Source organism: Sorex fumeus, unplaced genomic scaffold, assembly GCF_029834395.1.
Source record: "Sorex fumeus unplaced genomic scaffold, SorFum_2.1 ptg000051l, whole genome shotgun sequence".
Taxonomy (NCBI): Eukaryota; Metazoa; Chordata; class Mammalia; order Eulipotyphla; family Soricidae; genus Sorex; species Sorex fumeus.
In genome coordinates this window covers 29,705,301-29,728,478 of record NW_026606108.1, presented here as the reverse complement: position 1 = coordinate 29,728,478, position 23,178 = coordinate 29,705,301, and the positions used below count along the sequence as shown (strand labels likewise).

The window sequence follows — 23,178 nt, the reverse complement described above, 5'->3', positions numbered from 1 at the left end:
AATCACACCTCTGAGTCTGACCCAAGTTTGAGTGACTTTCCTTGACCACATTTAAGTAACCTGGCAACTATACTGTGCACACTTGCTGGCCTCCCTTTGTTAAGGTTTAATTGGGAGTCATCACTTCATCAGCAATTGTAATTTTCTTTCATGGTATATGCTGACCAGTCTCTAGGTCCCAGGAATTAGAATACGAACATCTTTGGGGATCATAATTTCATAACTCCACTTGTCCCTAATTCTGTCCACCCCAGGAAATAAACACCTTACAAGCACTATAGTTTGATATATAATTATCATTTGTAACTAAAATTAAACTTTATTTCTCTGAAATATAACGATATTATCATAGTTCTGTAACCTAGGTTCTAAAACTCTGAAATAAACTATGACTTTTACTATGAAACCATTTGTTGTACAGAGTTTAGAATTCTGATTTTGTGGATTCAAACATCAAATAGCAGGGATCTGGAAAAAGAGCACAGTGGCTTGGAACACCTACCTTGCAGGCATCAGGCCAACAGCTTATTCCCTCGTGCCACCACATGGACCAAGCACAATCCTGACAGCTCTGCTGCAAGTGATTCCCAGTGAGATAAACAATTTGCTACCACATTACAGCATCATTACAAGTACATGTGAGCACCTGGCCAGGGAGTCTGACCCTTGGCAAGCACCTGTGGGAGGCTGCAGTGCCTCCTGCAGGCACAACAAAAATGTGTGTGACACCACAATAAGAGGGCAAAAACAGTTAGCAACACAAAGAAATGCAAGTACCACTGCCAGGCATGATGGCCACCCATCACTAGAACTGCAACAATGAAGGGAAAGGAGGAAATAGTAAAAAAAAAGAAATCAAGTAGCATTTTTCTTCCAGTATCTATAAAAATGCTTGCAAACCTACCAAACCACCTACCTGACCAAACCAACAGAAAAAAATGTGTTATGTGAGGGGTGGATAAAACTACTTTTATTTTTCAAACCCTCTAAATGACACTCAAAATATAACCTTAATAAGTACAATAAGCTGAAGCATTTATACAATAGTTCACAACACTGAGAAAGTTCACTTCATCTAAAATACAATGTTGCGCTTGGTAGTGCATGTCTTGCATTCATAAGGCCCCAAGCTGAACTCCTGACACTGTGAAGTTTCTGATCATTGCCAAGGCTAGCGCTGATTGGCCCCTAACACCATCAAGCCCAAACGCATAACCTACTGTGCCCAGAAATCACACTCATAGCTGAGGAGGGAAAAAAATGTTTTAAATAAAATATATACATCTTTTGCAGTAGCAAAATTGCTAAATAGAAGACTGGAGTGATAATACAGCAAGTAGGACACTTACCTTGGATACGGCTAACATGGGCTCAATCCCTGAGACCCAATATGGTCCCCAGAGCCCTACAAGGAGTGATTCTTGAGTGCAGGTAAGTTCAAGCACCACTGGATGCGATACAAAAACAAACAAAAAACAAAACAAAACAAAAAAAAACCAAAGTTGCCTAATATAGATGCTGATAAATAAAAGTTTTATTTGTCATGTCTTCATATATTTTAGTATTTTTTAAAGGGATTCTGGGATTGGAGCAATAGCACAGTGGGTAGGGCGTTTGCTTTGCGCGCATTCGGCCCGGGGTTGGATTTCTAGCATCCCATATGGTCCCCCAGGCAGTGCCAGAAGTAATTCCTGAGTGCATGAGCCAGGAGAAACCACTGTGCATTGCCGGGCGTAACCCAAAAAGCAAAGAAAAAACGGGATTCTTCTATACTTATAATGTAATGGTATAAATATGGGGGGGGGGGCAGGGAGATGGTCAATGACCAAAGCACCTACCCCACAAGCACGAAGTCATAAGTTTGATGCCTGATATCACCTGTGTGCAATGTTGATTCATGCATCTTTGCTGTCTATGATCCCAGGAACCACAGACCATTTCCAACAACATTGTTACCAAATGTGCACAAGCACTGCAATTTGCAGCATGCCATCACAACTGCAAAGCTCCGGGGGCATCAAAACCCAGAATGTGACCCCTGGTAAGCACATGTGTGAGCACAATTAAGATGCTCAGCTACTGATGACCATGTATGTGCAAGGTAATCACCTTACCAACTGTACTTATCTCTGCAGCCCCTCATATCTTTAGATAAGTTAATTTATATAGATGCGTTTATATAACATATGTATGATTATTGTCTTAAAATTAAGTCCTGAGGTGCCAGAGAGATAGTACCGTGAGCAAAGTGTTTGCCTTGCACATAGCAGACCTGGGTTTGATCCCAAACATTCCATAAGGTCCCTGGGGCCCTGCCAAGAGTGATTCTTGAGCATGAAGCCAGGGGTAAGCACTGAGTACTGCCAGGTGTGGCCCAAAAATAAAAAATAAAATAAAGTAAAACTAAGTACTGAGTTTTCATGTAAATCATATATGGTTATGATTTAGGGATTAGGTATTAATTTATATCAGTCGACATACAAAATATTTGCTACTTCTTTTATAGAAAATCCTTATATCAGGCAAATCAGATAAGCTTTCTTTGGTGTAACCTGCTACAAATTATAAGCACATAGAACTCAGAAATAAAACAGGGACAAGAATATGGTCATAACATGGGTTGTCTTGGTTTTCCAGTAATAGAATCTAATAATCTCATGTTTCTTTCTCTAGGAAAACATTTAAATGTTTATTTTTAAGCTTTCACTAATAACTAAGGTATTGAAAACATGAAAAAAATATATATCAGATAAAGTAGTAATAATCTACTAATACCACCATATACAAATAATTTTTTTATATTTAAACCAATGCAGTTTTAAGGACCCCAAACTCAAGTGTATAAAAACATTTATGTTCACTTACCAACAGTATCACAAGGCTCATCTTTGTGTACACAGAAATCTTTCCTAAAGAGAAAAAATAAACACAAAATTGAGATAAATATTTCACACACAAAAAATTGCCTTGTTTTTAATAATGTATGACTAATTGAACCAGTATTTTAATACAACTGTCAATTAGATAAACTAAGTTTTCAATCTAAGAATATACGTTTAATTAAATTTTATGATATTCTCATACAAGATATTATCTTGAAACATGGAATTCTAAACCAAAAAAAAATTAACTCTCAAAGAATTCTATCATATTTCCATCTTTTCATCATTTTATGTAGCCTTCTGGGAAACTTCTTCAGCTGTATTCCAATCCACTATTGCTCTCTATAGCTGTATCTAATCAGCTCAAATTCAAGATTGGAATGTTAAGTGTAAGTGCCATATTTCCTTTTTGAATGTTATTTTTCTTTATTTTCATATAATTGCTTTTTGTCAAAAAGCAACTTCTTCTCATATTTAGAATGTTGTTCATTCTAAATGGATGATGTTCATTATATTGTTCATAATCTTGTAAACATTTTTGTAATCCCTACCAGTTTATATATATATATATATATTTAATTTTCTGTTATTGGGCCACACACGGTGGAGCTCAGGACTTACTCCTGGCTCTGCTCTGGTAATTAACTTTTGGCAGGGCTCAGGAGATTATATTGGGTACCGGGGTTTGAACCCAAAGTCAGTCATGCTGTATTACCTCACTGGCCTCAATTCTACATTTTAAAAATGATTCATTTTGATTTTGGCTCTCACAAAAAGGGTACTGCCACTCGCTATTTAGAAGTTCTACTGTGAACTTCTGCCCCCGCGCCTGGCTGTCCTTGCCGGGGCCCCTTGGAGGGGGGGATATTGAGTTTTCCTCCCCGCCCTGAGCAGAGCTCTGGCAGCCGAAGACCTCCAGAACCAGCCACAACCATGCTGAGACCACTCTCCACACACATGAAGGTACCAGCAGAGGAACAAAGGCATGCGGGTCCCGGGACTGAGATCTCCAAGCCTGCTCGGATCGGGACTGAGCATCCTCCACCCAGATCCTCCATCTTCCAGTAGGCAGGGGTCACACCCACCAACTGACCCCCAGCTCCGTGTAATGCCCTCAAAGGCCAAGACACAGAGCCTATAAAACCCAGCTCCCAGAGGAAACAGTGCAGAGTCTCCTGTCCCTGTGCCTGGCTGTCCTCACTGGGCCCCCCTTGAAGGGGGGCAGGTTGAGTTTCTCTCCCCACCCGGGGTAGAGCTCCGGCAGCCAAAGACCTCCAGAACCAGCCACAACCATGCTGAGACCACTCTCCACACTCATGAAGGTACCAGCAGAGGAACAAAGGCATGCGGGTCCCGGGGCTGAGATCTCCAAGCCTGCTCGGATCAGGGCTGAGCATCCTTCACCCAGATCCTCCATCTTCCAGTAGGCAGGGGTCACACCCAGCAACTGACCCCAAGCTCTGTGTAATCCCATCAACAGCCAAGACCCAGAGACTATAAGACCCAGTGTCATCTTATCTCATTCTTACTTTGGACAACCTGGCAGGCTACCAAATGTAACCTGCCCACATGGCAGAGTCTGGCAACTTCCCTGTGGCGTACCCAATATGCCAAATACCAGTAACAATGATGGCTCTCATTCTCCTAACCTTGAAAGAGCCTTGCATATGGCACTTTTTAAAATCTCAGGGCTAGGGCGAAGGAGACGTTACTGGTGTCTGCTCGAGGCAACTGACAACAGGATGATCGTGATTGTGATTGTGACTGTGAACAACTCATTCAGCTATCCCTTGTGCTTGCCTTGTATACTGATATGTAGAAGAGTTCTTTTGGAGCACTCTTACATTCGTTTTCACTAAGACTTCAATGTCAGAAACATATCTGTAATAACAAGTACCTACCTAGAGGAGCCATTTTTTCCGTAACCTGGAGTTATAACTGAGACGGAATTTTTCTTGCTACCAACTTTCCCTTGTTAACAGCCCACTGCTTTTACCAGATCACACTTTTGCCAAAGTTGGAAATTTCTATGGATTCTGGTTTTATATAACCATTTCAATTCCATTTCTATGTGCATAATCTCTCTATGTGGAAACACAGTATTCCAGAAGCTTAAAATCATATATTTTGCTATGTATGTAAAAGGATTTTGTTATACTTTATACAATTTCTCTGTAATTTATCATAATACTATATAGTTATAAATAACAAAAATGATACAAGTATAGTAGTTTATAACATGAGTTCCTTCATTTAAAAACAATGATACGAAAATTTAGTATTCTGGTGTGTCTCTTAGCTGAGAACAACTTTCCATTTTCACTCAGATTCATAGAAGCAGATTCTTGGGTGGTTTGGCACATTACCCCTTCTTCTTTTGTTTCCTTCACCACCTTCACCCTCAAGTATTTGGTTTTGGTTTATTTTACTCACTATGCTATCTCCTGCCTCAGATTTTAAATGCAAGTCAGAGGTATCTTCACTTTATTGAAGGCCTATTGCCAAGACTTCTCATCTGATGTAACATCACCCATGGCCTGAGTGATAGTATAGCCAGTAGTATGCTTGCGTTGCAAAGGGTCTTCTGAATCTGACAGGAGTAATACTTGGGCACAAAGCCAGAAATAAACCCTGAGCACTACCAGGTGTGACCCAAAACCAAAAAAACAAAGCAAAACAAAAAAGCAACACGAAAGAAAGGCTTCCCTGCAAATGTAACACATATAATACAGTTAGACAACATTCTGTAACTGATTATTGTGTTTCTAACCAGGAATATCATAACATGTCCTTGCCAAATAGTAAAGATATTCATATTTTTCTCAAGTAACATATTATGTTTTTATTCTGATGGATTTGCAAACCAGCTAACCCATCCTGGATAACTGAATATTCGCTGCTATCATTCTATCTATAACATTTTCTTTCATATATAAGTCCTAATTCAATTAATTCTGCACACATATGTTTTAGATCTGTATTCTAATTAAATGGATATCACAAAGTAGATTCATTTTTTTGTGAAATATTTTTAAAAAGCAAAGAGATTTTAATGAACTAAATAATCAGATAGTCTATAATTTCTTGGAACTTTAATACATATGTCTTTTGCTATAAAAACCTGATCTGAAAAACGCATGCCCAAAATTTTTAAAATAAATCTGGGGAAACAAAATGAGTTGGGTGAGGGAGGTTGGTTGAGGCCACACTAGAGATATTCAGGTGTAATCCCTGGCAGTACTTAGGGGGACCATATGTGGGCTTGAGGATTTGAACTGTGATCAAATTCAAGGTAAGAGCCTTTGCTCCTTTCTCTCTGGCCCAAACAGAAACTAAATCTTTAAAAGATTACCACTTGAGAAGCATGCTGAAAGTAGACTATAGACTAAACATGATTGCCACTCAATGCATCTTTTGCAAACCACAACACCCAAAAAGAGAGGGAGAACAAAAGAGAATGCCCTGCCACAGAGGCAGGGTGGGATGGGATGGGGGAGGGGTGGCGGGGGGGGAGGGATACTGGGACCCGTGGGGGTGGAAAATGGGCACTGGTGGAGGGATGGGTACTTGATCATTGTATAATTGAAACCCAAGCACAAAAATTTGTAAATCTACAACTGTACCTCATAGTGTCTCACTAATAAAAATTAAAAAAAAAATTACCACTTGAGCTAGTCCCTGAAAGATTACTATCCTCAATCTCTACACTGAACTAGCTGTTTTCATCATTTTCAATATTCTGGATAGGGAAAACCAGAAAGCTTATAAATTAAGGTAAAATACAAGACTTCTCCTATTTGAAATATTTTCAGGGTTATAAGCAAGGGTTTAAAAAAATCTGCATTTGTCACTGAGTTGCACCCTAACCACTCACAACTCCAGCATCTTTTCCGTTAGGAAACCACCTTCAAATACATCATATTTCTTGACCAGCTTCAAACACTTATTTCTCCTTCTTTCCACCCATACTATACCCCTTTTTGCAAAGGATCTAAATTTACTTAGTTAATTCAGATGCTCTCCATGATTTAAAATAATGAAAATGCTAATATAAAGTTCCAAATTACCCACCATTTAAAATTCCTAGAGTTACTCTCTGCACTGTCATTCTTAAAGTCTTGTTCTGCAGATCTTTTGAATCAGAGAAGTGCACAGACTCTTTTCCACCTACCCAAAACTTCAGAATGATAGCTCTGGTGTTAAACTAAGGTAAAGTTGATCTCTGTGGCTCAAAAACAACACAAAATAATATAGAAAAACAGAAATTCTGGTAGAGTCATGTATTCAGTATTATATCAGTCATGTATTATATTCATGGCTGAAGAAATGAAAAATACCTTGATTTTACTTTTTATTATATTTACCTGATAACATTTCTGTCCCAAAAGCTATGATCATTGAATTTATAACAGGGACCCTGTGCTGCTTGCACAGTTTGTACATTATTTAATGATGATGTACATACACGACAATGTAAATGGCTCCCTCTGCTGTTGTGTAACTCATGACATATATAACTGGATGTGTAAGAATTTAGGAAGGACCACTTACATGGATAAAAGGAAAATTACAGGAAAATAAAAAGGTTTCTACTCTGGCGAGAAAAATAGTACAGTAGGTAGGATGCTTGCCTAGCACACAGCCAACCCAGATCCAATCCCCAGCACGACCTATGGCACCCACCTACAAGCACTTAGGAGTGATCCCAGGGAAAAGAGGCAGGAGTAAGTCCTGAGTACCACTGGGTATGGCTCTCAAACAAAAACAAAACAAAACAAGGCATCTACTCTGAAGCTAAAGAAAGGAATCAGCATACTCACCTCTGTAGCATAACAAGGACCTAAGAACTAGCAAGAAAGAAGCCTGAGGACTTGTAGTTAGTTATGGATTGGGGGGGAAGAAGAAAAGAAGAAAGAAGGAAGAAGGAAGGAAGAAGGAAGGGGAAGCGGAAGGGGAAGAAGACGAAGAAGAAGAGGCGGAGGAGAAGGAGGAGGAGGAACAATCAAGATAAATGATACTGAATATGAGAGTAATGTAGAAAATCAAGGAGCCATATAAAATCAATCTTCATGTTAGGGACAAGTATCATGAAGTATAAAGTATATTTAGATGTAGAGAGAGATTTTATATCTTAATCTATGAAGCAGCAACATGACTATTAGATTTACAGAACATGAAACTATAGCAACATGACTTGATAACTAAACAATAATATGATAAAAGTATAATAAAGTATAAAAAAAGGATAAAAGTATGATAAAGAATGCGCTATTGTCAGCCGAAATAAGTACCAGGAGGTTCTGTCCATGGCTTGGAGGTCAGTCACACATACATGCTAGGGGAAAAGGCAGCTCAGATAGAGAAGGGAGCACCAAATAAAGGGTGTTGGGAGGACACTCCCAAAATGAGAGATGCATGCTGAAAGTAGGCTATAGACTTAACATGATTGCCACTCAATGCCTCTTTTGCAAACCACAGCACCCAAAAGGAGAGAGAGAGAGAACAAAAGGGAATGCCCTGCCACAGGGGTGGGAGGGATACTGGGATCACTAGAGGTGGAGAATGGGAACTGGTAGAGATTGGTACTCAATCATTGTATAACTGAAACCCAAGCACATAAAATTGTAAATCTACAACTGTACCTCATGGTGTTTCACTATTAAAAATTTTAAAAAAAGAATCTGCTATTGTCAAGGGACACTTAGAGTTCTTCATATTACAAGTTCTGATGTATTTTTTTAAACAATAAACATTGGAAATATGTCTCATAACACAAGCAGAATGAATTGTCTACAGCATTTTAAAACCTTAGGCCAGATATTAGACTGTCAACTTCTTTCCAGAGAACCAAAACAATATATGCTTTAATTCACAATATTCAACATTCTTTTGGGAGAAGTGGGTATTACAAGGGAGGGGTTGAGGGACAAAGGAACTGTTTACTGCCTAAATCTCTGATCATTTAAAATCACATTCTCTCATTTTGGGCTCATGTTGGCTCAGGTGACTAAAGTCTGCATCACAGTTTCATTATGTGCATTTTTGGAATTGATATTGTTAGACTTTGGCAACAAGAAAGGCCAATAAATTCTACTTTCATTCTGATTTATATTGAAAAAAATGAAATGTAGCCTCAGATTTCCAGGAATGAAGATGCATCTGAGAATAAGTTTTATTATAAAGTTTTATAATGTCTTAGGATATACCTATAAATAATATTTAAAAAGTATTCTGATTTGTATAAAATGAATGTACTTTGACAATTTCCATATTTTATTCAATATCCTAACTTATTTGCCATGTCATTATTTTGAAACTGTTTTCAAAAGTAGTGTGCATGAACCAAAAGCATTTTTAGTACATCTGAAAGGAAAAACTATAATAAAAATATAATAAAAGTATTACCATAAAAGCAATTCTAATTTAGAATGAATTCTCAAGGAACACAACTTATATCTTACCCAAGATTTCAAATATAAATGTGAAAAAGGACACTAAGAAATCATTAAACAACTGGAAGAACATGTTTTGTGGTTTTGATAACTGTGAGCCCACAAGGATGAGATCAGCTATAAGCTTTATTGTATCACACAGGACAGTTTAACACAATATATTAATGCAGATAGGCTCAGATTTATACAAACATCATTCATTTTAGTGAAAACTAAAAATGACAGCATAGCTAAATTTTCTTCCTGCTCTTATAAGACACACAACATTTAATAATGATCTAAGATGAGCATTCTCTAGAAACTAGGCTGGTTACAAGTTCAGTTTATTGAATGTAGAGCAAGGAATCCATGAAGGTTAAAATTTTTGTTTCCCCTCCTTCTTTACAAAGCTAAACTTTTGAATATCTTTATTTTTACTTACACCATTAAGATGAGATTCTTCCCTCTCAGTTACTTAAGGCATTTTTCTTCCGTCTCAGTTACTCGAGGCATTCTAAACAATTTAGACTGGCATTAAATGGAACTAGGTCACTTGGCTATAAAACATTTTTTGAACAAATGCCTTTCAGTGATACTGGAAACAGAAATAATGATCACAGCGGAGGAAAAGGAGAATATATTTTTAAATATTTTTTACCCTTCCTACAGAACAAGTGATTTTTTAATTTTAAGGTACGAAAATAGTAGTATATTTCATGCTTAAAATTGAATAAAATTGAACTTTTCTCTAGGTGAGAAAAATTAGTCACCAAAAAGCAGTTGTACTTAAAGGACATAAAAATAAGTAAAAGAAAGATAAACATTAGCTGAACTCATTTATCTCTAGTATATGGAATAACAGGACAAGGGAAAGCAAGGCATCAAAGATAGGATACCTTGATTACCCTCGAATCTGAACTACAAAGCTGAGGATATGGAAGGAAAGAAACTGTGGAGGGAAAAGGAAGGAAAAGCTGAAGAATGGTAACAGGGGCAGGTGGTAGGGGCTTAACAGCCTGGTAATTACATAGCTGAACCATAGAACCAACATAGCTGAAAGTCTGAGATTCAAACTACAATAAGCAAACTGAAAAATGCCTGTCTGAGAGGCAGGTTGTGGGGATAGGAGGGAAATGTGGACATTGGTGAAGACAAGTTGACACTGGTGATGAAATGCACTGTCCTGCACTGCACTGTCCTCCCGTTGTTCATCGATTTGCTCGAGTGGGCCCAGTAACGTCTCCATTGCGAGACTTTGTTGTTACTGTGCTTGGCATATTGAATATATCACGGGTAGCTTGCCAGGCTCTGCCGTGAGGGCGAGATACTCTCGGTAGCTTGCCGGGCTCTCCGAAAGGGGCGGAGGAATCGAACCCGGCTCAACCGGGCTGGCAGCTTGCAAGGCAAGCGCACTACCACTGTGCTATCTCTCCAGCTATCAACTTAAATTGAAAAATTATATGTCTGAAAACCAGCTAAGAATCACTGTTACTGTCACTGTCCTCCTGTTTTTCATCAATTTTGCTCAAGTGGGCCCAGTAACATTGCGAGACTTGTTCAGCTAAGAATCATGGTGTGTAAATAAAAAAATTAAAAAGTAAAATAAACTAGTATTACTTTGTAAATTATGGTGCCTAAATTAAAATATTACTTTTTAAGTCGTGGTGCCTAAATTTAAAAAATTAAAAAGTAAAAATAACTGGTATTACTTTGTAAATTATGGTGCCTAAATTAAAAAATTAAGTTACTTTGTATATAATGTGGGGCTGGAGTGATAGCACAGTGGGTAGGGTGTTTGCCTTGCACATGGCTGACCCGGGTTTTATTCCTCCGTCCCTCTCGGAGAGCCTGGCAAGCTACCAAGAGTATCCCACCCGCATGGCAGAACCTGGCAAGCTACCCGTGACGTATTCGATATGCCAAAAACAGTAACAACAAGTCTCACAATGGAGACATTACTGGTGCCCACTCGAGCAAATCGATGAAGAACGGGAGGACAGTGACAATAAATAATGATGCCTAAATTTAAAAATTAAAAAGTAAAAAGTAAAAAAAATTAGTATTATGTTGTAAATTATGGCGCTTTAATTGATAATTTTAAAAAAGAAAAAAACTGGTGATGAGAAAATACTGAACAAATTAAATTTAAAAAAGATAAATTTTACTATAACCCATTTTCCTGGAGAACCCCCAAAATAAAGTGATTTCAAACAGGCTGTGTATATTTCATTATATGGCTTTTCTAAATCTATCATCATTCTGACTTGTCATTAGAAGATGTCTATAATGGAGAAGGTGCATGTTCCTTCTTTCTAAAACATTAGAAAATATGTTCTAATGGGGGCTAGAGAGATAGTACAGTGGGGAGTGTGCTTGAATTGCCCACAGCTGACCTGAGTTCAATCACCAGCATCCTATGTGGTCCCCTAAGTCCCACCAGGAGTAATCCATGAGCAAAGAGCCAGGAGTAAGTCTTGAGTTCTGCCGGGTATGGCCCCAAAAGATACAAAATAATGTTTTAATAATCCTAACACAACTTTAAAAGTAATGTAAACATTAAGTTGGGACTGAGGGAAAAAAATCTTATTTTGTTAAATTGATATGAACTTTTCTGATAGTGATGGTGATAGCACATGAATAAAAATTTGCATGAGGTTATACAATTATTTGGACCTCCAGGTTATACAATTATTTGGACCTCCAGGACCAGCCACAATTATTTATGTTTGGAAAATATTGCTGGCTCACTCTATGTTTTATGTTATACAAAACATCTTATCTACATCACCCTATTTTCCTGCCTTAATAAATGTAATGAGATGACCTATTTGATCATTACATTTGATACAATTTTTTCTTGCTATATTGAAATAAAAATTAAGCCTACCTGACAACTGTAATACCCTTTTCAATAATTAAGAAACATTTTTACACCATTTCTACACAGCAGATAAAAGGACTGACTATTCTTGAAATAAATAAAATGTACTAGTAGTCTCTTTAATAAACTTTTTAGCAATAAAATTTACATAAAGTACATATAATTAAAGTGAGCATACTAAAGAATTTTGACATGTGTAAACTCATAGGTTTAAAGTACTATAAGCCTTTTTATGTGGTGTGCATATGATAAACATTATTTCAATCAGCAGGGGCCAGGCTACAGGGGATCAGGTATGTGTCTTGCCAATGGCTAATTCCCCCAGCACTGCCAGAAATAATTCCTCAGCAGAACCAGGAGTAAGCCCTGAGCATTGCTAGGTGTGGGCCCTCCCAAAATTGCAAAACCTAAAAAACAAATTAAAGAATATGATCTTAAATCCCTTCTTGGCCAACTTCTCCATCCTTAAAGGAACAATGAACCCTATACATTAAGTTTTTGATTTTCTAGAACTACAAATAGATTGTTTGTCTAATTACTTAAACTTTATAAACCTGAAATATGCATAGCATATCATATCATTTAATACCAGTACACATTTTGGCATTTATTAATAGTTTGGAAAAGATTCAGAATATGTAACAACATACACAACACCTATAAGAAAATTTGTTATTTCAGTCTGGGCAGTTATTAAAAAAGTTGCTAGGAATTTTCAAATATGAATTTTTAATGAAAAATTATTCTTACCCTTTATGAATGACTATCTAAAAGTTCACATTTTGGGTTATCTATCAGTGAATATTTAACTTTATACTGTTTTCCAAAATGGCTGAACCAATTTATAATTCCACTAATCACCACTGAAATAGCATTGTTAAGTATTTTCAATTTTTAGAGCTATGATCTTCAATGAATATGAATTTAATTTGCATTTTTATCATGATTAATGATCTTAGGAACTTTTCTCTATACATATTTTATTAAATTTTCAGATTTTATAGTAATATATTATTAATGGTACTTATAAACATGCACAAATACAAACTCTAATAGAAGTATGTATGTATTGCAACTATTTTCTCTAATTCTGTGACTTGGTTATTCATTTTCTTCAAAGTCTGAACAAAAGATTTAAACTTTAAAAAGCTAAATGATCATTCTAAATAATTTTTATTGATACCTTTTTTGTACTGTAGTAAAGAAATCATTGCCCTTGCCATGGTCATGAAGATATTCTGGGTTTAAATAGTTTTAGCTTTCACATAGTTTTCTATACTCTATTATAAATTAGCATTACACACTATCATTTGAAAGTGAAAAGTAGTTTCAGTAAGATCACTGTGCTCTACCTTGATTCCAGCTGCTGTCCCTGCCAATAAACTGTCCCCTTATAAAAGCTAGGATGACCTTGGGGGGGAGGGGGTCATCTCACAAATCTTCTACTTATAATCTTTTGTTGACCATTCTTGAATAAATTGAAAGCATCTGTCACCTATTTTTTAGCATTATGGTTGTTTTTTGCACAAGTCTAGAATCAGGCACACCTACATAGCTGAAAATAGAAATCCAACTGTGTCCTGACAGATTATTTTTTATTTTATTTTTTATTTATTTATTTTTTCAGTTTGCTAGATTTCAATGTTGTCAGAAAGGTAACATACCCAGCACAGGACATAAGACTTTATTGTCACAAAGATAACACAAAAAAGCACAGCAGAAATGTTGGCCTTCCGAGAGACACTCCCCGAAGAGTGTCTCAAACAGGGGTCTTGTTTGTTTTTTGTTTATTTTGGTTGGCTGGTTTGGCGGGGGGGGGGGGGGGGGGGCACATCAGACAATGCTCAGGGATTACTCTTGGCTCTGCACTCAGGAATTACTCCTGACAATGCTTGGGGAACCACATAGGATGGCAGGGACCAAGCCTGGCTACCACCTTACCTACTGTACTATCACTCTGGCCCCAAGAGGATCCTCATTTCCCTCTCCATATGGGCTCACTGCCATGACATATGAAGACAAGTCCTCCCTGTAATACCCTCCTGGGTCTGCCCCCACCCCAGCTTCAGCAAATACCAGGTGTAAGAATAAAGACAGAGGAGGGAAAGAGGCCCAAAGTCCTTATGGATAGCCAAGGAAGACATGCATATATGAAGAATCTTCAGGAAGCACGGCTATCCTTAAAAATGAAGGTGCATAGACCAGCAACTGTGACAACGGCAGGTACCAAGACCCAAAGACAGAGCACACAAGGCATGGACCAAAATGAAGTGGGAACAACTGAATCTGAACTCCGGGAAGCTGAATCTGAACACCAAATTTGGAGAACACAGTGAATGGACTGGTGATGTAGGCTATGGAGCAGAAATAGGGAGATCCGTGGAGAAAGGGACCAAAGTAGAAGTATGAGGGAGAAGGTGGGTCTTGGGGAGAACTGGGACCACATTATGGATTAAATGGGTGATAGAGTGGGAAGTGGTGGATGGTGTGTTGAATGGAAGGACCAGCCGGGCAGCAGGACTTTGTCAAGAGAGAGTACCTGTGAACCAGGAGAGAGCAGAATCTGATGTGGGTGAATATGGGGCCATAGTGGCTGTTGAAAACGATTTACTCCTGAGTGGTCAGACCAGATGACAGAGATCATACCTGGTGGTGGAGATAGTGACTAGTGCACACAAGCTTTGAAGTTAGACTAACTCAGGTTTGTAGCTTGGCCCAGCTATGGTGATTGCTGTATTCTCAGGTAAATGATGTAACCCTATTGGGCGTTGGTTTCTTTGTTGGCATGAAGGGGTCACTAATGTCAATTCTTGTGTTGTCACGAGGAAGAGTGTTTGTTCATTGCAGCACTCTTTACAATAGCCAGAAACTGGAAGAAACCTGAATGCCCAAGAACAGATGACTGGTTAAAGAAACTTTGGTACATCTACACAATGGAGTACTATGTAGCTGTTAGAAAAGATGAAGTCATGAAATTTACATACAAGTGGTACAACATGGAAAGTATCATGCTAAGCAAAATGAGTCAGAAAGAGAGGGATAGACATAGGAAGATTGCATTCATCTGGGGGATATAAAGTAACAAAGTATGAGATTAATACCCAAGAATAGCTGAGATCAGCACCAGGAGAATTACTCCATAACTTAGAGGCCAGCCGGGTATTCTAGGGGAAAGGGCAGTTCAGATAGAGAAGGGAGCACCAAATAAAGGGTGTTTAGAGGATTCTCCCAGGAGGGGAGATGCATGTCGAAAGTAGACTATGGACTGAACATGTTTGCCACTCAATGCCTCTTTTGCAGACCACAACACCCAAAATGAGAGAGAGAACACAGGGGATTGCCCTGTCACAGAGGCAGGGGGGGATGGGGGCATGGGGGTCGGGGGGGATATTATCCATGGTGGTGGAAAATGGGCACTGGTGGAGGGATGGGTATCTGATCATTGTATAATCGAAGCCCAAGCACAAAAAATTGTAAATCTACAACTGTACCTCATGGTGTTTCACTAATTAAAAAAAAAACCCCAAACTTATACATCTTTAAAAAAAAAGAATAAAAAAGAAGAGAGAAATGGAGGGAGGGGGAGGGAGAAGAGTCCATCAGAACTCGTTGTGGAGATTCACTCTGAACCAGCATAGGCTTCCATCATCAGACTCTAGATTATTTTTTATTTTTATTTATTATTTATCACTAGAATACTGTTTATATGTATTATTAAGCAAAAAAGGATATCATAAATTCATAGACTAATTACATAAAATCATGGTTAAATGTTACTGTTTGCTGTGATGTGAGTTGTCAACAATATTGAGACTAATGTTAAATTACAAGTAAACAATGAATTATTTTTGCCAGTTCTAAGAAAGATAAATTTATAAATAGTAGAAACTATAGAGTGATCATAGAGTGTAGCTTTCTTAACTTGGTGACAATAAGGTCCCCTGGGCCCCCCCCCAAGATATTCCAAGGAAAAACAGATTAAAATCATGTAAATGGGGTCTATAGCACTACTGCTTAGGGAGACCAACAGGGAGACCACAGACAGGGAACAAAGTCAAAAGTGAACCATAGTCAGGAAAAGGTAGAGAGACATTGATACAGAGCATATTGTTACTCATGATTTCACATTCTTTTATTTATACTTATTGCTGCATTGCAAATGCTTAAAATAGTACAGACATTCACAATGCAGTTTATAAAACTTGTCAGATAGAACCAAAGTTTCTCAATTGCTGAACAGAATTTATTGACCTATTTTACATGCTGATGACTAAAATAGTGTGGGTTCATAAATCTAAAGTTCTAACAAAATTCACCACATATTGTTGGTGATGGTAGTTTACCACCATCAATAGTTAATTGTCAGTTTCCAAAATTGAGAGGAAGCATGTTTTTGAAACCAATGAACCTAGTGTTTAAGATGTCACCTATTACATGACTATTCATAAATCATTTCTTTTGAGTTCATAAGGAAGATTCATAATATTATTATGCCAAAACAGTTTTGGCACTCACAATCTAAATAAAAAATCTATATAAGGAGATTGATAGGATTAACAGCATGATCATTAAATTAGAAAAGCTCTTTAGTTGGCTTTGGAAGATTCACCTTGTTATCAGTATAGCTGCATCCACAGAAGTCTGGTCTTCTCCCCAGTTTGTGGACATCTCTAAATGGATATCATTCTTCTTGCCAAATTCTTCATGTTGCCACTTACAAAAACTCTCCAGCATTTTCTCTCCATGATGTCCTATATAGAGATCTGCCTACGGAACAAGAGATTTTGACTTCGGGGTAAACAGTTTTGGGTTTCTCTCTCTCCTCCCTGCTCTCCCTCTCTCCCTCTCTCATCACCTATCACCTATCTATCTTTCACACAGACCTGTCTCTAACCAGCTCACCTATCTATAGATAGAGGGATGTTTTGAATGATTAAAGCAGGCAGTTCCATGACATAGAAACTAAAAGACATTCAGGATTAATTTAGCCTGAGGTAAAAATTCTAAAGACTACAATAATTTAAAAATTATGCTTAATGATATTCTGAAAAAAAGAGAGACAACAAATAGACAATGAAAAATATAAAATTTTTAGATCAAGTAAATCATTATTCAATGTTACAACAAAACTTTTCTAATGTACCAGGTTAAAAGTATTGTAAAATTATGTCACAATGAACTATAGATAAGTGAAAGTTTCCTCTCATTGAAAACATCTTTTTAAAATTACATTTCTGGAAATTAAATCTACTTTCAGGATCTGTGAACACTAAGAATACTGCATTTTTTTGGAATATACCTGAAATAGTCACCAAAATTAAAGGCCAATTTTATATATTTTCTAGGAGAGTCAGTGGATATTTCTGGATTTTAAGCCAATACAATCTGTGCTTGGAGGGATAGTATAGCAAGCATAAAAAATAAGACTTTCTTACTGGCGTTTCATGAAGCAGAATAAGCTTTATCACACGGAGATTGACCTGGACACCCAGACTCTTGTGTTGAAAAAGGTTAAAAACCTAAAATCAAATAAAAATTTAAAAGTCTAAAATAAAACTGAAAAACAGCTGAAATTTCCTTCAAACCAAGACATGTTAAGAAATCTCAAAATAGTTGAGAAAACTCTGATGGATAAAATTGTTTTTAATTATTTAATTATTAGCTTAATAAACAGTAATGAAACAGTTCATTCTTTCAAATACCTAGAATTTTAGACCTAGTGTTCTTAGGCACTCACTATGTCTTCAGCCTCTGGGCCCTCCTATGGGGTGCTGTGGAACATGCAATTTTTCATGATAAAGCAAAGAAGCACCTTAGTAACTGCATCCTCTAATTTCTCTTAGGAACACACAATGCAGGGGCTTTCTTATTCCTGGGAAACAGTTCTAAACACTCAAACTACTTATATGATCTCAGTTCATTCCTTTACATAATGTTTTTTCTCCCAATATTGCTGAGAGAAGAAAGGGGGTTTCAAAGCTGTCCTAGAAGACAGGTTGCTCACAGGCCATGGCTACTGATTCGTTTTAGAACTTTATAAGGTCTGCATTTCCCAAAATGGGAAGTATGTAGCCATGTGGGAAAGCAAAGGGATATGTATTTTTTTAATGTGGTAGCATGATTTGTAAAATTTAGTACTTGACTTATGATAGAAAAAAAGGAAACTGGCATGCCAGACACATGCTTTCAGAAGTCTTGCCAATTGAATAGAACCAAGTTGGTAGGCTATGTATGTCCACTGCAGACAGAATGCTGGTGAAATGTTCAGAAGGCAGCTACATATACACAGAAATAATCTAGGGTAGAGGAATCCTGCCACTGCATACAAAGAAAAATGATAGCAATAAAAAGCTTTTTAAAGGAATTTTGTAAAATACAATATTTTCTTAAATCAGTACTTCTCACCTTGCCTATAAGGTAATTTGAATGATAAATATATGCATAAATGTATAAAAGCATATGCATATATTTAATTTACATATTTCTATGTACTTGTGTATACAGATATACATGTATAAAGAGATATATGTATAAGAAATATATATGTATATGTAAATATATATATATATTTGTCTCCCAATTCTATTTATTCCACCTCAAGAACCACCCTTCATTATATTCTTCTAATTCTACAATGAAGAAGGTTTACTCAATAGTGTTATGTAATTAATTCAATGAATTCATTGTAAGAATATTTAAGATGTTAGGTATAAATGATGCAAACTACACTCTGTAAGAAACTGTCAAAAATTTACCAAAATGCCACTCAGCTGGTTAAAGTGATTAATTATTAATTATCAGATATTATTCATTAACTAATGTATCTCTCAGCCAGTTTCACATATCTTTATAAGAATTCAGTACATTACTAGCGTTCGTTTTTGTTCTAACTCATCATCTATAGTACTTTTGTGGGGCAAAGCAAACACATTACAATATTTCTGCTAAATTTTCATTTCTGCTGATACGCATATACATAGTACAACATTTCTGCTAATTACAACAAATTGACTTTTCTAAGCGAATTGAGAGTGCACAAAGTCATAAAACTAATATTTTTGCTATATCAACATTTACAATTTGGATTTTTCTTTTAAGGTGTATATTTTGTTTAATATCTCTTCATGATAGATCAGTTTCTTCACTTAAAGAATTTAATTTTACTGAAGTCAATAAAAGAAAGAGCAATGCCCTCATTATATTCACTTATTTTTTCCTTAGAATGGTCCTTGGAGAAATTCCCTGCACACTCTAAAATTTGCCTACCATGTTTAAGATGGTCAGAATGAATCTCCGAGCAGCATCTGCTCCGTGGTAGGAGACCATTGCAGGGTCTGCAACTACTACTGTTTCGATGTTGTATTCCTGAGGCAATTTGTAGGAGTATCGTTTCCCTCTTCCACTTTCAGTTATTTTTTTCAATCGAGGTCTTCCTTTATCTGCAACCAAGAAATGAATTTTCAAATGTACTGTCAGCTTTGCAAAATAAAAAGAAAATTTTAATTTCTTCAACAATCAAAAGACTGTTTATTAAGTACCAATATGTGCTGATGACAGAATGGTAAACAAAACCTGTAAAGTCCCTCCACACCTGGAATTCGAAGTGCATTTCAGGGGGTTGGGAAATGGCTCAGAGGACTGGAGCGCAGGCTTCTCAAGTGGGAGCCCTGGGCTCAATCTCCAGCATAACATGAGCTCCCCTGACCTCTCACTAAGTAACTGCAGGGAGTAACTCCCTAGCTGGAGCTGAGACTGTCCTCTCAGCACTACTGGGTCTTGGATACTATGGTATGACTTTGGAATCAGACAGACTAGACTTGACTTCTATCACACTAACTAGCTGTGCCATTTGGGAAATAAATACCTAGTCAGGCTTAGTGTCTCCTATAAAATAAATAAAAGTGAAATTTACTTTACTGATAGTTTATAATAAGATGATATTAGAAACATTTCTAGAACATGCCCTCCCCTTTTTCATTGTTTTGCTTGAGCAGGCCCAGTAATATCTCCATTGAAAGACTTGCTGTTACTGTATTTGGCATATCGAATACATCATGGGGAGCTTGCCAGGCTTTGCAGTGTGGGCGAGATTTATTCTACCTCAAGTAGCTTGTGGGTAAGCTACTCTCGGTAGCTTGCCAGGCTCTCCAAGAGGGGCGGAGGAATCAAACCTGGTCCGACAGAGTCGGTCGCGTGCAAGGCAAACGACTTACCCACTGTGCTAACGCTTCAGCGATAGAACACGTATTCACAGAAATAAGACAAACTAGTGAGAAAACATATATAAGTTTTATCTGCAAAAAATGTCTGAATGACAGTCCTACATATGCTAACTTTATTTCAGTGCTCTTAATCACTAAAACATCACATATAGGTGTTAACAATGCATTTCTGCTTTCCTTCAAGATCACATAGAAATTATGACTTTAAGGTAATAATTCTTAAAGCACTGAGTGAAATAAAGTAACCACAAATAAATATCAACATACATTTTTAACAGTAGCACTGTAGTAGCACTGTCCTCCGATTTTGTTCACTGATTTGCTTGAGCGGGCCCAGTAATGTCTCCATTGTGAGACTTCTTGTTACTGTGTTTGCCACATTGAATATGTCACACATAGCTTGCCAGGCTTTGCTGTGCCGGCAAGATACTCTCGGTAGCTTGTTGGGCTCTCCAAGAAGGGCAGAAGAATTGAACCTGCCTCGGCAAGGACGGCAGTGCACAAAGCAAACACCCTACTGCTGTCTATAGAAACATGGGGCAATCTGATTGAAAAGCACTCCAAGTGAGAGAAGATCTCAACAGACTTCTCCACAGTAAGAAAAAACAAAAAGTTAATGTATAGATGTCTAATTATAATACTGTGCATCTCAGACTTGTATTTTATGAAGTAATATTACCTCAATAAATACTTTAATAGCAACATAAATACATTACAAAGCTCTAAATCAATGACAGATATTCCAAATGAAAATCTGGAAAAGAACTAGGTTATTTATCACAAAAATAAATTTTCAAAAGACAAGGTAGATAGTACAAATGGTAGAGCACATGCCTTGCATGTATAAGGTCTGAGTTCTATCCCTAGCACCATATGTCTCCTATCTCTCCCCCACACCTTGTGTATATCCCAAACTATATGGCCAGGCCAAGATTTGAGAATCTCTGGAATGACTATCTATCTATATCTATCTATCTATCTATCTATCTATCTATCTATCTATCATCTATCTAAGACTAAACAGCATATAAGAAATTGCTTAAATTAATTTGCTTTAAGGGAAGAGCAAATTAAAAAAAATAAATTCAATTAATTTAAGTCCTTAGAATAGCTAAAATAAATAATTACACAAAATATAGATAAGAATTTGCAGATAACTGTTAAGTATCACACATGCATATCAATATTTTGAATTAGGATAAAAAAACACAACATAGGGTCAGATTGATAGTACAGTGGGCATGACACTTGCCTTGCATGTGGCCTACTTGGGTTTGATTCCCAGCAGCACATATGGTTCTGCCAAGCACACCAGGAATGATCTCTGAGTGCAGAGCCAGGAGGAAGTGCTGAACACTGCTGGGTATAGTCCAAACCCCCTTCCCACAAAAAAAACAAACAAACAAACATTTTTTTTTAAAAATGTTTGGCACCAAAGTTCATCATTTGCATATCCCGAGGTCTAAAGTATACATTCATCAGAAATACATACAAAATCACACATGAAAAATTTAGTTTCACTATTCAAATAATTCTAGCAACCATCAATAATGGATTAAAGTATTTGACCTATTTATACAATGGAAGTCTGATATCAATGATAGAAAAGAAGCAACTGCAAAGTATAAAAATACAAGCAAACCTCTGGGGCTGGAGTGATAGCACAGCGGGTAGGGCATTTGCCTTGCACGCAGCCAACCCGCGTTCGATTCCCAGCATCCCATATCGTCCCCCAAGCATGGCCAGGAGTAATTCCTGAGTGCATGAACCAGGAGTAACCCCTGTGCATCGCTTGGTGTGACCCAAAAAAGAAAAAAAAAACATACAAGCAAACCTCATAGATGTAAGACTGAGCAAAAGAAATCAGTTCCAAAAAGAATAGGGAGATGCATTACTTCATTATAGAAATGTTAGAAACTAATAGCTAGAAGCCAGGATAGTGAGTTTACTGGGAGTAAGGTACAAAACTTTTGTCCCTGTGAGTTGTCATCTTTTATATTTTTTAAGTCTATTATTTTAGCACAGTCCCAAACATTCATTTAGTGGAGGTACATGGAGATAAATATGTGTATTCAATTAATCAAGCTTCTCTGGGTGGCTCTAATTTAACTCTACATTTGGAGATACCAGCTCTCCAAGTTTTGGTCCCCCGGCTTGGACTCTGACCAATTCCTCCTTTAGAATCTTATTTCAGATGCACCAGATGCTCTTTGACTTTGGCTTGACAATTCAATTCCATCCTGTAACACTTTAGTAATTTCCTACTCCACCTTTCTTGTCCTCTAACATCTTTTCATGGTGCTGGGATAAATTTACCTCCTGAATTCCTGAACTGTGCCTTTCCATCTCTCATTGATTTTTAGCCCCAAGTGAATTAATTCAGAGATGTAGCATTGACTATAACCCCCATCATTGTAAGAAATTTCATTTTTCTTAATTGTTTGTCTCCATAATTTTTTGTCATTTTTTTCAGTAGTGAAAGATTAAAAATATACTAAAACTTACCTAAATATCAAGTAGAATCAGTCAGCTAAATTTACCAAAGCATATGAAAACAGATGGCAATATTCCATATTTAATGAAAATAGGTATGAGACACAGAAAGGCAAAAGGGACAGGAATTGCAAAAGTCATCAACAACAGAACCACTGTCACTACATGTAAATTTTATGGATTTAGATTTAGTACCACCACTTAATTTCAAAGACCTTCATGAATGACAAATGATGACATTGGTTTTATTAGTAACTTGAGATCAAGGA

At 37.1% G+C, this 23,178-nt stretch overlaps 1 protein-coding gene across 1 annotated transcript in view; it reads right to left on the bottom strand.

Moving 5' to 3' along the window:
* Positions 1-23,178, bottom strand: part of ADAMTS19 (ADAM metallopeptidase with thrombospondin type 1 motif 19) — a 248,810-nt gene that overhangs the window by 162,142 nt on the left and 63,490 nt on the right. The window contains exons 5-8 of the mRNA XM_056124756.1: positions 19,461-19,633; positions 17,630-17,713; positions 16,804-16,961; positions 2,866-2,909 (exon numbers count right to left, since the gene is read on the bottom strand). Of these exons, the coding sequence (XP_055980731.1) occupies positions 2,866-2,909; positions 16,804-16,961; positions 17,630-17,713; positions 19,461-19,633 (459 nt within the window). The remainder of the gene's footprint in view (positions 1-2,865; positions 2,910-16,803; positions 16,962-17,629; positions 17,714-19,460; positions 19,634-23,178) is intronic.